This window comes from Oryzias latipes, chromosome 12 (genome assembly GCF_002234675.1).
Source record: "Oryzias latipes chromosome 12, ASM223467v1".
In the NCBI taxonomy this organism is placed as follows: domain Eukaryota; kingdom Metazoa; phylum Chordata; class Actinopteri; order Beloniformes; family Adrianichthyidae; genus Oryzias; species Oryzias latipes.
Window position 1 is genome coordinate 16,172,925 of NC_019870.2, and position 16,961 is coordinate 16,189,885.

At 38.0% G+C, this 16,961-nt stretch overlaps 1 protein-coding gene across 1 annotated transcript in view; it reads right to left on the reverse strand.

The window, feature by feature from the left end:
• LOC101174443 (breakpoint cluster region protein) overlaps window positions 1–16,961 on the reverse strand; it is an 85,093-nt gene that overhangs the window by 24,911 nt on the left and 43,221 nt on the right. The window contains exons 2-4 of the mRNA XM_023960573.1: window positions 10,273–10,457; window positions 5,193–5,297; window positions 4,708–4,893 (exon numbers count right to left, since the gene is read on the reverse strand). Of these exons, the coding sequence (XP_023816341.1) occupies window positions 4,708–4,893; window positions 5,193–5,297; window positions 10,273–10,457 (476 nt within the window). The remainder of the gene's footprint in view (window positions 1–4,707; window positions 4,894–5,192; window positions 5,298–10,272; window positions 10,458–16,961) is intronic.

The window sequence follows — 16,961 nt, forward strand, 5'->3', positions numbered from 1 at the left end:
GATTCTTTGTTTCCATTATGTCATTCACAGCTGAAGTGAACCTATGATGAACATTACAGACCAAACTCATCTTTTTAAATAGGACAACTTGCCGAGTCAGTGACTGAGAAATATGTTTCTGCCCCACTGTGTATTACAGATGGGTTTGCACAAACTAACATGTGGGAAGAGGAAAGTTAAGAGCAGGGGTGGGCAATTCCAGGCCTCGAGGGCCGGTGTGTCTGCATGATTTCCAGATAGTCTTGCCCTACTCATGGCTGATTACCTAGTTCAGGTGTGTCCAGCCAATAATCTTGCCCTACTCGTGGCTGATTACCTGGTTCAGGTGTGTCCAGCCAATCAGAACATGCCAGAGCAGGGTATGCTGGAAAACATGCAGGAATGCGGCCCTCAGTGCCCACCTCTGGTTAAGAGTAATGCCGATGCACAAATCCTCCATTTGTGTGGCCTTCCCAGGGTTACACAATCTGAGCCACCAAGGCAGCCATTCAAACCATGACGGTTTGACTGTGTCAGGAACAGAGAGCCCAAATGTCAGCCAGCTGCATCCCAAGAACCACACATAACAACATGAAGGCTTACAGAGAGAGAGGATACATTGTCGCAGCAGAAAACCTCTTTGAGAGATGAAAAAAGATGGTTTCTAGGCTGAGTACTTGCGCCATGTGAGAGCAGGTGTGTAATTCACTGCGGAAAACGGCATTATGACATCCCGCTGCCATCAAATAAAAAAGCTGTAGTATCTTTTCGGTAGTTGAAGTACTACGAGAAAACACTTTTCCTCAAGATAAAGGTTGCATACTTAAGATTAAGATTTAAGGTCTGATCGTCTTTTGATCTATTTTCGAAGTGTTCCCAGTGGTCTTTATATTATGATTGTGCCGTTTTTGGCCAAAATAAAAAAAAATGTGTCATTTTCTATGTTATAGTTTCCTATAGTAGTAATAGTTCATTAGAAATGTTGGCCCAGAGTAAGCCCGCCACCACTTCCCATCATCCATCTGTTTTCCGGTGCAACAAAAATGGTGAGCAATATCGGAACTATCCAGCCATTCAGTTTTGAGACAACTACCAGCTCGGATGAAGACCACAAAGACGTACATGGATCTATTTGTCTGCAAGTGGCTGCATCAGAATGGAGTGGAGGGTGCTTGTGACTCACCGATTTTAGCTACCACGTCACTGCTACAACCTTTTTCCAATTGCATTTTTTGTCTGCTCCCAATTCACAAAGATTTGAATTAAATATTGCTCAAATAAACAATTTTAAGCTTAATTTTCTTTATGTATGTCCTCCCTCGTGACAAAAATGCCTCAAGAACATGTTAAAAACATCAAAAACATTATTTTCTTTGGAGAGGGTATTTGGTAAAAGAATTTTATAAGCATTAGTCCTAAATTTGCCATGTTTAATTCTGGACCAAAGTGGCACAGCCACAAAGACATTAACAAAGACTTCATTCAGTTTCACAGTTTCACATTTCTGATTAAACTCCTCCTTTCTCTGCGGTGTTTGAAAGCTCAAAATCACAGGTGCGCTTTTGCACTATTTTCAGCCTTCAGATACTCGTGTGTGCTTATAACCTGTCACCAAGGCTTTGCATCGTTCTCTTTTCTGTTCGTATTTTGCCTTTCTTCTTCAGATGTCTCACGATTCCTATGCTCCTGCAGATTTCAGAGCCACAGTATGATGATAGATAGCTCTATCGGAGTTGCAGCAGCTTCTTGCCGTGTCGGTTTCTATCCTGCCTAAATCCTCCCTACCCCCACCACTACTCTTGTGGATCACCTAACCTACTCCAATCTAATCTTCGCGCCCCTTTTCTCAGGCAAGTGCGACTCCTGTCGTGTAGAACTCTCCTTCTTTTAGGCTCAACACTTTCACATATAAGGTATTAGCTGTTTGCATTCTCTCAAATTACAGATCAATAGTAACATTTTCTCTATATTGTCTGGGTTTTTACGGACTAATATCATCTTTAGATGAACAGAAAGTTGTAAAACAAATGTTTAAATCTGCTTAGAAATCCTAACAAACACACAAAATACTCTTTTTGAGTATTTTTAACTACCTCCTTTAAAATACTGACACTTGAAAACTGTATTTTAGATTTCATTGATGTGTTTGTATCCATTAAATCACAGATTAGATTGAATTCACACACAAGTACAAGGATAGGAACACTATACTGTAGTAAAATATATCACACTTGTTTTTTTTCTACAGGTGTAACCTGAGCTCTCCACATCTTTGCCTTTTAATGGTGGTGCTCCTCAAGGGTCTGGTCTATACCCTTGTATATTCTTCTTTGTGTTAGGAAATTCAGTCAATTTTTATGCTGATGAGACACAGACATGTATCTGCGATTAAATACCAATGGCCATACCAATATGACACCCATTTGGATGCTTGGATGACAAAGATTTAATAAGCCAAATAATAATTTAAAATGGTTTTTATTACTTTTAAAGGCAACAAAAAGTTATAATCTAGTTTTTTTTTTTTTTTTTAATAAAAAGTATTATTTTGAAAGGTAGATAGATACCATGGCCTTAAAAAGCCCGGAAGAGAATAATGGTCAACTCTAATTTTTAACTCTTATTCAATTTTGGATTTATATGGAAGAAGGGCAGTTTTATCTTTGGAGAGTACATTCTACACTTTAGCTGGATTGCAATGGACTCTCGTTCATTTTAGAATTATTTTGGGGATTTACGGTTTGATTTGAAATCTCTTCTGCTTATTTCTGACATAGTCTACATTTAGACAGCCCTTTGGCTTTGGAAGTTCAGAGACAAGCTCCAAACTGTCCTTACTTGTAATAAAATGAAAAACATAAAGAAAAAGGCCTGTTCTGTTCTCCTCTTTGGGTGAAACTATAAGGCTTACACCATATAAAAGGTTTCCAACTTTTTTCCAATTTTATTTACATGTTTTAAAACCTTTTTATTTAATTTTTTTAATCCTACAATATCATTTTTTTCTCATTTATATTTACTTATGTTCCAATTTATTGAAATGATTTTTTTATTAATTTCCAACTTGTAAACTTGAGAATCCCTTTGGTTCTTATTATTGTCTTTTTTTTTTGGGGGGGGGGGGGGGGGTGAACAGCAGCTCTGAAGATTATGGGAGATATTTTTTCAGCAAAGTTAAATACGATGAACTTAAATACATGCAAATAACTTTTAAAATGACATTTTATATTTTCCCCCCACAAAAAGTAAGTAAAAAAAAAGCTGGATTTGATTGTCACAGCGTTTTGGAAGAGTGTTTATAAAAATCGATTAATCCACTTAAAAAACACAACAATAATTCCTCAAACGCACGGATTAATTCTCCTATACAGCAGTTTATTGAATTTCTTTAGGCCAAAAATACTTTTCCTGCTAGTTCTTTATGTAAGAATCTTTTATTATGTATTTGAAAGTTCCACCTTTATTCAGCCTAACTTTCTAATTAACTAAAAACTGACTTTGATTACTAAATACATGTGATTTTTGATGGAAAAGTTGACAATAGGCGATGCATTAATAGACTAAATGAGTATGTATATTAAATCATGGACCTGAAATCAAATCACATCTTTTTACTGCCAATGATGCCCATCGGAACTCCATTTATCACTATTTGATGCAGAAGCTTGAAGAAACCAAGTTCCCATTCAAATGCAGAGTTACATTCTTACCTTTTTTATTACATCAGATTGTGTATCAATTCCTTTGGTTAGTTTTAGATTCTTAGGGTGGAAAAAAAGAAAGATGAAATCTGCTCTAATCATAGGACAAATATTAAAATCATTATTAAAAAAAAAGGTTTTTGTAATAAAAAATGTATTAAACCCTAATTCTGTATGTGCATCCCTGGGGGGTTTTCTTTAGATAGTTTAATGAGAATATGTGTGAGCAAAAGAAGAAGAGTGAGTGAAAGAGTGAATGACTGAGTGAGAAAGAGGGAAAGAAGCTCCTATTTATAGCAGCTTCTCCAAGACAGAAAGCACACAGAGCTGTGATGGCCTCAGCTGCCTGAGGCAGAAAGGGGGTATTGTGAGGCTTGTCTCTGTGCATGTGTGTCGGTGTGTGTGTGTTTGAGTGTGAGTTTAAGGGGGAGGAGAGATCAGGGGGAGGGATGCACCAGTAGGAAAAGAGCAGCATTTCTGACAGAATTAACAAATGAGCCATTGTGGGCTAATTGACACGCTGCAGATATAATGAAATAGGACCAGTGTATTGTTCATTTGGCCCTGATATCCTTGGCACACACTGCTGCGAGTAAAAAAAACAAAAAGAGTGACCGTTTGAGCTGTCATGAACCATTCCAGATTCAATTAGACTCAATTTGAAACAGTAAAAAGGGAGCATCGTTGCACAAATCAATTTGACTTATTTTTTTACGACTTTAGAGCATTTGTCTGCTTCTGAGAAGCCTTCCAGCAAAGAAAGCATTTCTATAAATACTTTCCCCCTGTGTTCCTTTGCTTTGGGAGAGCGTCCACAGACTGTAAGTGTTGTAAAGCCACAAATGTCGCGTCTAGTGCAGTCAACCTTTTTTTTTTCTGAGCCCACTGCTGTCGTTTTGATTAGGGGTTATGTCAGCCAGTTACACCCAGGGACTTGGCTGCTGTCATGGGAAAACAAACACTACAATTTTCCACAGTTCAGGTTTTTTTTTTTCTTTTGGACTCCCATGTTTACAAAGAGCCTTACCAGTTTCTGGAAGAGGTCCCCGACTCGCTGGTGGTGGCTCCACTGCTGGACGCGGGGCAAAAGTGCGTCGTAGAAGTCCTTGTGGATCTCGTACAGCTCAGGCACTTTGAAGAAGATGGTTTCTATCTGGGCCACAGTGAGAACAGGTTGGGACGTCGTAGCAGCGGCCTTCAGAGGCTTCATAGGCTAAAACAAAACATAAAGATGATGTTTATTTAAAAACATGAATTAATTTAAGATTTTAGTCATGCTCTGGTTAAAGTTTATCAGACTTCAGCCCTTGGAACCTTTTGGATAGAACTGAGTTTAACTGGAATAGACTGAAATGCAGTTTTTAATTGTCATCACATGTTTTTGCAACCAGTTCTAAATTATTGTTAAAGCCAGAACTTTGCAAGTTTTTGGTGTATAGCTCTTAATCTTTGCAGATACTTTTCACAGAAATAAAACAATATACTAAGTTATGTGTTATTAAGTTCTCTTACCAGCAGCAAAGCCTCCAGGTGACTGAGGTATGTTTCTTCTGTAGCCAGGATTCCAGACAGGACCCACTTCCTCATCTCCAACCCTTTTTCCAAGTCACACTCGGTCTGCAAAACACATACAAACAGATGCTAAAGCAGGGGTTTGCCACCTTTAATGCTTAAAGGGTCTACAGTATATCATGCAAAATCAACGTTTTTGAGCTTTCAAGTGTATTAAAGTGTTAATTCCTCACTATAAGCATCCCCAAAGCTGGATTTTGATCCATTCAAGCACGTCTGAGTATTCCTCTATAAATCTGTACTCTGAGCACCAGCCTCTCCCAATCCACAAAAAACGAGTGGGTCCTCACATTGTGACATAAATAAGTGAGAACAGCCCCTTCCAGGAAGAGTCTGCACTGTCAGCACCGCTGCCAGGTTAACACAGAACCTTTTCCTTTAAAATGCATAATATGCATATCCATCTTTGCAAAAGTTGTTGTTTTTATGGGAGAATCACAGACACGCTGCTGAGGCCGACTCTAAGACGACGTCATGAAATGCATGGCACCCACTAGGAGCGAAAGCTGGTGCCTCAGAGATCGAGGCATCTTACTTCCGGGTATGAAAAGAGCTCACGAAAAAAATTAATATTTCATTTTAAAAAAAGTTAACATTTTATTATACATGTGGCAATACACTGAACAAAAATATAAACACAAGACTTTTGTTATTGCTCCCATTTTTCATGGTATTAACTCAAAGATGTGAAACATTTTCCACATGCACAAAATAACCAGTTCTCTGAAATATTGTTCACAAATCTGTGATAGTGAGCACTTCTCCTTTGCCAAGACAATCCATCCCACCTCACAGGTGTGCCATATCAAGATGCTGATTAGACAGCATGATTATTGCACAGGTGTGCCTTAGACTGGACTAAATATGGCACACCTGTGAGGTGGGATAGATTGTCTTGGCAAAGGAGAAGTGCTCACTATCACAGATTTAGACAGATTTGTGAACAATATTTCAGAGAACTGGTTATTTTGTGTATGTGGAAAATGTTTCACATCTTTGAGTTCATACCATAAAAAATGAGAGCAATAACAAAAGTGTTGCGTTTATATTTTTGTTCCGTGTAGTTTACTCTGAAAAGCTTGATATAGGCCCTTTAAAATAGCCTTTAGAGATTGTTTCTTTCTTAGCAAAACTCAGCAAGAGCTGCAAAGCATGCTTTGACCTCGCTGTCTCCTAGGTCAAGGGATGTAAAAATGTGGCGTTTTTAGTGTTGCAAAACATGTTCTCAATTGTCACATAACAGTGCAACAATACAATCAACACACACGTGATGAAAAAAATGGGTCTGACCCATAAACTTACAGCCACTGATGTGCTTGATACAGATTTCACAGGAATATTTATGCTCAAAAAATTATGAAACACTGGTATTTTTTACAATTAACTAAATCCTTTTTATGTGATGACTTTATGTGAACAAATCTAATATTTGGTGTCTCATATATTATCTTCGGAAGCTCATTTTAGTACAGGTGAGCAGAAAGTCTAAGTTTCTTGACTCTAACAGGGTCGGACAGTGTTTTGAAGCACAGGTTCCCTCCTCTATATCAAAATTGATGCTTTTACTGTATTATTTTATCTCAATATGTCCTTTTTCTTTCTTAGAAAAACAGGTAATAAAATATAGACCCTAACTTTCCTACAAATGTAAAATCTTGCAAAAAAAGTATCGAAAAGTACTTTTAAAAAAAGCTTAAAACTCTTTATTTGTGTGATTTATGCTTCGAAGAGTTGAATACAGGCCTGCCGTGTTCAGGAGCTAATCTGTGGCAGTAACTGAGCATGTGTAATATATACAAGTTCTAAAAATCTGGTAAAACAACAAGCAAACGTGTCTGTCAGAAAATAACAATAAACCAATAAAATAAAAATGAAACATCAGAAAGGAGGTAGCTTTTACATTCGGCCACATTTCACTGAGCAAGCATAGGAGACACATTAAGTGTGAATTTCTCCTTCAAAAACCAAGATGACTCCCCAAGGAGGAATCTGCATCTCCAGACATATCTTTTATTTATCGCCGTGGCAACTAATGAGCGTGTCTCTGGGTTCCTGCTGAAGTGTGGTTTGCATAAAAAACACAGACTACTATTTTCCACTTCCTCTGGGTATTTTGTGTTTATATAGGTGTTCATCAGCAGAATGTAGCTAACATTTGACCAAACTGAAACCCCATGAGGGATTCATCTTTTGGGCTACTGGACCAACCATGTGTATGGTAAAAAATTAGCTATCAGGAGAGAAAATGAACACTTTATAGTGCACCCATGAGGCTGAGGTCATTATTGAGTGAAAGACACTATAACATGTTTTTTTATCTCCGCAGCTGTCTCGCGGACTGAAGGAGGCTGTGATCAGTGGCTGCCATCTCTGTTCTCTTCACAGCAGAGAAGAGTCAGCTTCAGAAAAGGACTAGAGAGCCACTGTTGAAAATTAAATTGGCATCAACACACATAGTGACCCGTTGCAATATCCATAAAAAGACAACAAGAAACAAATTCTGCATCAGTTCTTACAATTAACAGGATGATGATGATACATTTTTTCATTTATTTATTTGTTCCTTTCATGAAAATTGATGTCCAAATGTTTACATATTTGTCTCACATATTGAACATTTTCATGATTAGAAGGGAGCAGAATTGAAGAATACAATTCTTTTTTAGGCTAACTCTATTTTAATGAAAGTTATTGACAGTCGATCTGGCTCTTTTGGGGATTTGTAGATGGTTATTTATATTAATGCTTTGGATTATATTAATTAAAAACCAAAAGAAGCTCCTATCAGTTGAACACATGAACAATTGCATTTGCTCAGGAGATTCCGTCTATAAACTCAAAGTGATTGATCTTCTACAACAAATGTGTCCTTTTCAATGTTAAGCTGAACAGAAGGAAACTGGAAAACATACTTTATATTTCATACACACATTTCTGAGACCCCTATCTCATTAGAATGATAAAACCTTACTTCAAAAATACATTGTATACAACTTGCTCCATGATTTCTGCCCTGTAGTTCATCGTCATTCCACTGGGGGCAGTAGAGGTGCTTTCCCTGCTCATTTAAAAAGTTTGGCTAATTTTCAAAACTTTATGGTGGGAACACATCATTTATTGTTATTCAGTTTTTTAAATGACTACTTGCTGTATTGAAAGAACGCAAATTTAGTTGATAAGTAATTCTTTATAAACAGTTACACCTAAATATTTGTGGATCAAATTTGAGACAGTGGGTAATTATATGGGCGTGGTTTAACAAACTTGATAAGATAAAATGGTCAATTTTTTGTCACAAGGACATATTGAAAGAGACATTTAATGTCCTGTTTTTTTATACATATATTGGAAAATAATATCTTTTTTATTGGTTAGCCACATCTCCTCTATTAGGATTAGTATAGACATATTTTAATATGGAAAAAGAATCCCCTCATAGGGGCTCTCAAGACCAGCAGTTAAAGATAAATCAAACAAAAGAGTAAGGATCAGCCTTCGCTAGTGCATCTATCAACACTTTTCTTTAATAGTTCATCACTGCAGAGTTAAAAAAAGGCAGGTAATGTTTAAAAACTTGTTTATATTCATAAACGTACATAATACGTTTGGAAGAATAAAGAGTTTGTTTAATTGCACTTTCCTCTTTTTTTATCATGTGTTTTTTTTCAAATGAAAAAAATCTGCACACATTTTATATGACTGATCTGTATGTGCTATGTTGATTTCTGAAATAGTCATGTCTATTTTTACATAATAATGAAGTAATTCATCTTTGTCATGTGATGTATTGATACTTAAGGATTCGTTGTTCTGTCTGATAAATTATGAACCAGATCATGATAAATCATGTAATAAAAACGGTTACAGTAGAACAGTAACCATTTTTATTAAATGATTTATCATGTAATAAAATGGTTACAGTAGAACGGGGGGGGGGGGGGGGGTTATATAAGTTTGCTTCCTTCCACTCCCTTTTAAGCAATCTTTGATTTAATGTCATATTATCTTATGTTTGATACGTCTTTGTATGAATGTATAACTCCTGATTGTATTGTTTTGTGCATTATTTTTGCATTTGTTTGCTTGAAATTAACCATTTCAAATTTTTTATTTTGAAATGAAAGTTTCAAAATTTTAAAAATAAATAAATAATTTTTTCTTTTTAAAGTAAAAAAAAAATGTAATATTCTGATGCGGAAACACCAAATGTCCGGGGGGTTTGTAAAGTGAATGGATATGGCAAAGTGCCTTTATCCATATGTGTAAATGAAATGGGCTTCAAAGGTCAAAGGTTGGATAAGGTCAGGAGACTGGCAGATCCAGGTCGTCGATCAGATTGACAGGTCGGCACTCGCCGGTTCAGGAAGTGAGTGAAGGGTGATGGAGGGGGCAAAGACTCAGGCACCTTCGTGAACATTGATGCAATTACTTCCTCAGGGACATATTAGATGGAGGCCAATAAAAAAAAGGAATAAAATAGATTCAAGGTTTCTCCCTTTGACTCCATCCTGTTTGTTGCCCTGGGGTGGGGGGTGGGGGTGCATAAATGCATTCAGTCGGTGATAATCTTTGAGTAACACCAGGTGTCACAGATCACTGGTTTTTCTTCAGACCCAAGAAAGGGGGAAAGGAGGCGGAGGAAGAGGAGGGAGGATGCTGATGTGGTGCTGGATTTACGGGGTACTTCTGCTTAATACCCTTGGGGGGGTAGTCACTTTAGTGGATGACTGCTTCTTATGAAAGGAGACAAATTCATCTCTTTAATTTTAAGAACACAAATCCTTTCAGTATCGACAGAGCAGCGTTGCTGCAGGAATAGATTAACACACTTTTGGGTCTGCAGTCGGGTCAAAATGAAGTCAACTTGGCAAAATAAGTGACCAGAGAGGATTTCCAGCCACAGACAGTCTGGATGGCTTTTTTGTGCCTCCTCCCAGAAGGAGGAGAGTTTGGCAGCAATGGCGGATTTTGGAGCGCACTTTTCCTAATCTATCAGGAGACCGGGAGATGGCACACTGACCGACTTGGAGGACTCCAGAGACCCGGAGGAGAGCGTGTCCCTGCTGCTGCGACTCTTGGAGCTGAGGTGGGGAGAGGAGGAAGGCGAGTCGTCGATGAACGGCAGGATGTCGTGGTGCCTCCGCTGCTCTTCTGCTCGGTCTGCATCGTAGCCGTATGGTGGAGGGGTGCTGGTGTAATGACCATCTGCAATGGAAGGAAAACCCAACTTCAGTAACTATTTTAGGTTTTTGAAAAAGTAAAACTAATTTGAGGGCTGCCAAAATATTCCATCAATTCAGTTTTAGTTAAGCACAATAAATCCAATTTTTTTTTCAAAATGGCAACTTCTCTTTTAGTTTCATCTCCATAGCAACCACTTAAGTTTTTGGTCACAGAGGGCTGACAAACAGGTCGATGTTATTTTTACAAGAATTGGCAAAAGTACTTTGGCAACAAGTCATGTATTCAATTTGAGCAATATTTGGGTAAAAAAATATGCGAGCAACGGGGAAATGCCACTTTTAAGAGCTTGCCAAGCTAACATCGTTTCAAATTTACAAATTTAAAAATTTTTTAACAACATTTTTCCCAATTAGCTTTCAAATGTTGCTTGATGAGTTATGAGGTGATAGATTGAGATCCCTGGGAGTTTAAATTTGTAGCTGCTACTAAAAGTGATTTATTTTTTATTCAAGATGGCAGCCGCCTTCTGAGGTCAAAGGTCAGCTAAACCTTGGTAGTAGAATAAAGCTGGTGGCGTGAAGATCACTCGAAATCATTTATTTTCCCCCATATTGTGCAAAATGGTAAGAATCCTTTGACAATAGTTTGTAATAACTTTTCCTTTTTTACATGCGTTTTGGAGAATGTAGCTGGGGCGGAAATTTCCATAAAAAGGCGCAGTAAACAGAATAACTGCACAAACATCATAGTCTTTGCAGTCCAGGACTGCTGCGGGGCATACAAATAAATTCTTACTTAAATAACTCACAAAATAACTTCTTTTTACCAGAAAGATCCAAGAAAAAAAAAAGAAAATGATAGATTTGATCAAGTTTTACTGCATCTTTTATGCAAAGATTGACTCAGCTCATTGATGTTTAAACCCAACTCAATGTAGTATAGAAAATAAAACATTTTAACATCACAAATTATCTAAACTCTAAAAGCCAATAAACCTTCCAGTTGAATCTCAATGTCAATACAGCAGTTAACAAAATCTTAGATGCTATTTTTAATGCTGACATCAAGAAAAGGTTTGGCCTGCAGTTCACAGAGAATCTCTTTTGGTAATGAGGCTCTCTGCGTGGCACGCTGTTAAGGAAAAGACGTGCATCACATTCCCTGATTGGCTTCTTGCTCTCGGAAGGTTGCCAAGTCTTGCAGAGTTAATTTCTAACACTAATTAATGCAGCTCAAGAAAGTGGGGCACCTCAAATTAATACATTTCTCCAAAAACAAAAAAAAAAAAATGTCTCAAAGAGGGAACAGAACAAAAGACTTTCAAACTGGAAGTTCAAATTAGTTGAATGCAAAGTTTAGCATCTCAGGAGAAATTTCCCATCGACCTCCCAGTGCTATCACCATCACCAATCAGCTCTCGCAGCTTCTGCCCTTTGTAAAGGGAGAAGAAGAGCACCAAAACAAACAAAAAAAAACGGACCAGTCCATGAATGACGTGTTTTACCGTTAAATTCAACAAGGGGGGTAGCTGTGCAGGAATGTGGTGATCCCGGAATATCCCAGGAGGATCGCCGTGTTCTACAGTCAACAGAGCTGCCCTGTTTTCCAGCCAGAAGCGTTGACTCAGACTATAAACCCAAACCAGGATCACCCAGAGGCACACAAGCTGTTCTTCCTATCACATCATTCCTGAGCAACATTATTTACCATCCATCCTCTATCCATCTTTTTCTAAAGTATTACAAGTATGAAAAATGTAATAGAGTGTTAACTGTTTCCAAGTGAACTTTAATCAGCCCACAACACGATCTGCATAACCCTTTCCTTTTTGGGAGTGTGTGCTTCCCACTGCATCCAGGAAAACCAGCAGAGGCTTCCAGGACAAAATGCACCAATACATTCCCTGCCTTAAAGCCATATCCAGGGTGTGGATGTTGAAATGCCCCCTCTGGAAAAAAACTGAATTTCTTCCTTCTATGTTGTTGTTTATTCATGCAATGAGGAATCTCAAGCTGGTGTTTAGTAGTAATCACTCCTCTAGCGAAATTTTTTTTTTTTTTTTACCATTTTAACAATAGTAACAATCTTTTCTGAATTATAGCTCCTTTTTGTTTTTTTTAAGCTAAGTCCCATGAGAAAGGTGCACATGCAGAAGTGGGTGTTACACAAACTGGCACACACACAGCCCGGGGGCCAAGCAAACTGGACGAATGAAGTGATTTTCTCCTCTGTAAAGGCAGCACAATAAACATGCTTTCAACTGTCATCATGCATAAAATCCATGTAAGCAGATCGCCAAACAGGGATGTGTTAAATGCCACAGTAAAGAACTCCTCTTTTATCTGTATCTAAAACATTTCAAAAGGATATAATGTGATGTTACAGGACAGCACCTCATTCAGCTGATATGTTAAGATCAGCTAATAGGCTTCCCTAAACTCCAATCTTGGCAAATAATTACTTGTAATGGATTCTTGCATTAGTGAAGGATAATCAAATCCAATGATTTCTAGCTCTGGTAAGTGGTCATGAGAGCATGGCCATCAAAACATCAAGCCTCTGATATGGATGAAGTCTGACAGATTCAGTAAAATATCAATTTATTTTACAATTTTCCATTTAAATACAATTTTTATGGTTGCAGAAAAACAATTTTAACAATTAAACTGACCAAAAGTGGAACTTTCATTGAAAAAAAGTGAATTTGTAAAGTTATATTTAGCATAAAAAAGCCTTTTTTGTCTTAAAAAACACAAAGTTTCTTTGAAGATAAATGTATCTAATCTATAATTTATGTTACATTTTCTACATGAAGAATGTTCAAAAAAATTTTAGATCCAGCCTTGATTAGAAGTCATTTTTACCATTTTTCTTCCCTGTTTTTTGATTCCTTGTCATTGTGGTGGGCATGTGAGGGGGGCACACAGTCAGCTGACTGCTGTATCTCTAACCACATCCACCCACACACACGAGTTCAGATGGAAAATGTCACAGGAAGCGCCCCTGCATACAGAGAAGAGCAACAGCCAATTGGCTGATGGAGCCGTGAAACCCACACACACATTGTCCTGTAAAATGTTTACATGGAAACTGGGTCTGGGAAGTGGACCGCTTGCTTTCCAGGAGCAGGTGGAAAAAGAAACATACCCACACTGTGAATATGTGGGGTGCGTTTGCTGTACCAACACGTGGGACTTTCCAGAACTATTTTGCAGGCAGGGGTAAAGGTGACAGGGTTTTAGGGTTAGGGTTTTAGGGCCTTTTCTATAAGTCACATCTGGCAGAGTTTTCTTATGTTTTTACATCCTTCGAGAGTTTTCTGATGTTCTGGTGTCACATTTTTGAGAGATAAAACTGAAGAAATCTGGTTATCCTGGATACTATTTAAAGGAGGACACTTACTTTGCACCAAAAGTATAAACAAAAATGACTTCATAGGTCTTTTTTTTTTAAAGACCCACTCAGATGAAGAAGGTGTTTTGGGTGATTTGAACATGTTCTTGTTTCATTGTTTTCATAATGTAGGAAAAATATAAACAATATCAAGCTCAAAATTGAATGTCTGTGCATTTCTTAATTAAAATGGTTGTAAATCAGGAGTGGAGAGAAAAATGAAGTTGGAAGTGTGACATAGCAAGCTGCAAGCTTCCAGCACCGCTCCATTCCGATGCATCCACTTGCAGACAAATAGATCCGAGCTGGTAACTGAACAGCTGGATAGTTCCCATACTGCTCGCCATTTTTGTTGCATCGCTAATGTTAGGTTAGGGTTGTGAGGGAGTGTAAGCTAGCGGGAGAGCATGTAAACAAAGGAATGACGGGAAATGGGGTGGGCTTACAACAGTTCTTACAACAGTTCCGCCCAGAACTTAGAGGGGGAATTTCTAATGAACTACTGCCGCTCTGCAGAAACTAAGTTCAAGAAAACAAAACAGATTTTTTTTTTTTTTTTGGCTAAAAACTGCATCATCATCATTAAAAGACCACTGGGAATGCTGTTACAATAGCTCAAAAGAGGATCAGAGTGGGACATTGAATTAATAGGCATTGTTTGAATAGTTCGTGTGCTGGTGTGGCAAAAGTAAAAACTAGCCTGAACTATGACCGCTGTAATCTGGCCTTGAAAATATGAAAAAAACACCTCTGCAAACAAACTCCTTTTATATGTGCATGAAAAAACATGATGGAATAATAAAAATTGTACTCAAAAGACTTTTTACCCCAAACAAAAACATTGATCCTGGATCATTACTATAGTTTTATTATCAAATTGATCATGTTTTTGCTCCTTTTCTCATTATCCAACAATACAGCTCCTGGTTGCTCTGCCCTTGTGCTATTAGTCTTTTGAAAAATTGCTTTTACTCCCATTTTTAAACATGCTGTACATATTTTAAAAGCTTTCAGGAGTTTACCTGCTTCATGAACAAGGACAATCATTTCTGCTTAAAGTACCATTCCCACCATCTTTTGATCTAAAAACCTTTGTCAAATTCTAGGACATAGTTTCTGCAGAGCGACAGGAGGTCATTAGTAATCTGCCTCTTTGTTTTGGCTGGGACTGTCGACACAGAGAAATCTCCATTTCCCATCATCCCTTTATTTACACGCTCTGCCGCTAGCTTACAGCCCCTCACAACCCCAATTTAACATTACTGGAGCAACAAAAAGGGTGAGCTATGTAGGAACAACCCAGTCGTAAAATGATGTACATGTATATATTGGTGTGCAACTGGATGCATCGGAAGGGACTGGAGCAGAAGACTTGTGGCTTGTCATTGTAGGTTCAACGCCATATCAAATGCTTTTTCAAACTGCATTTCTTCATCTGCTCCTGTTTTACAGCGATTTGAATGAAGAAATACTCAGAAATGCAATTTTATGCTCAACTATCTTTAAAAATGTCCTCCATTATGGGAAGACACTATGTCCTCCAACATGTTACAAATGCCAAAAACACAATTTTCATTGGACCAGGTCTCTAAAGGCAACAACATTTTCCTAACTGCAACCCCCAAGAAAAGCTTTCCCCCCTCATCATGGTGGTCATAACCCCTTCCTGGCTCCTCACTCTAACTCTGCCATCAGAACGCTACCTAAAGCCATTTGCCAAAGTCACCAATCCAAACGCACCTCAAAGCCCCACCCAACACCACAGGATCCTGATGCGGTGCCACGGCGGCAGCCACAGTTTTTCTTTCCTAATCCAGCTCTTTGATTATGGGCTTTAATGGTCTAGCCCCAACCTCCCCACCCCAGATCTGATTCATATACAAGCTGCAAATCGACGCTTTAGAAGCACTAAGCTTAACTATGAGGGCAGGTCTGGATACAGCTGATAAATATGTTGAACCTAAACTGCAATATTTATTTGAGTCTAATCTACATGGTGCATAAAAAAAAGCAGAGTATAGATTTTAAAAAAAGACATCTCTACCAGTGGTTCTATCTTTAAAAAAAAATCCAATTTAAAAATAATTAGACACAAAAGAGGAGGCTGGTGTGCCAATAAAAGTAGCAACTGTGAAAATGAAAGCGAAGCCTCAACCACAATAAAGCGAGAGGGGACAGACACGCTGTCAAATGAGCTTGAGCACAGTGTCCTGTAATGCTCCAGATGAAGGCGAAGTCACTTAATGGCACTTGCTTTAACAAATGTCATTAGAAGACAGAAACAATACCTTACGATGCACTTTTTTTTATTCTGAAGGGAATAAAGGCACTAAAGATGTTTTCAGCTCCGTAAAAGATGGAAAAAGTTGCATTTGTCAACGAAAGGGAATTTGGTTGGAAATCTAAAGGTATTTTTTGACTAGGAAGCAAAACACTGCCTAAAAAGATTCATTCCTGTGGGATAAAATGTCTATTTTTGCCCCAAAACTATGCTTAAAATTCCTCATTTATTTCTTTATAAAACTCAATATTTAGCAAGATGAAGTGTTTCTGCCGCTGAATTCCTGGAGTCCCGCCTCCTGATATTAATAGACTTGGGCTGGGAAATCGTAATAAACCAATTTGTTTCCTGAAGGTAATCTCCTCGCCTCGGCTCCTATAATCTCAGTAGAAATGAACAACAACAGCTGGCTGAGGTTCTAACAGTGAGATGCTGCTCTAGCAAAAAACTAAAAAAAAACCTAACAGCGCCCCCTGCAGTGATCAGATTATCCCTTTGTTTCAAACTGAAGCGATTAAAAAGGAAGAACAAAAGAAGTATTCACAACAGAAAACAGCCTCCGTTGAGATCACACCACAGAAAAAAGTGGAATATTAATGTTATGCATATCTCCTAAACTATTTAAATAGTACTTCTCTGCCTCAAAACACACACAAATGCGTACAATACTCCTAAAATGGAATAATGGAAAAGTGGCTCTATTTGTGTGACATGACAAAGAAATTGGGAGTAATAGAAAGAAACTGTCAGAATGCAGGTTTTACTAAAGACTAGAATTAGGAGCAACACATGAAGTCATTTGTGAAGTTCCTAAATTAAATCACGTCAAACCAATTACTCAGAGAGGGTAT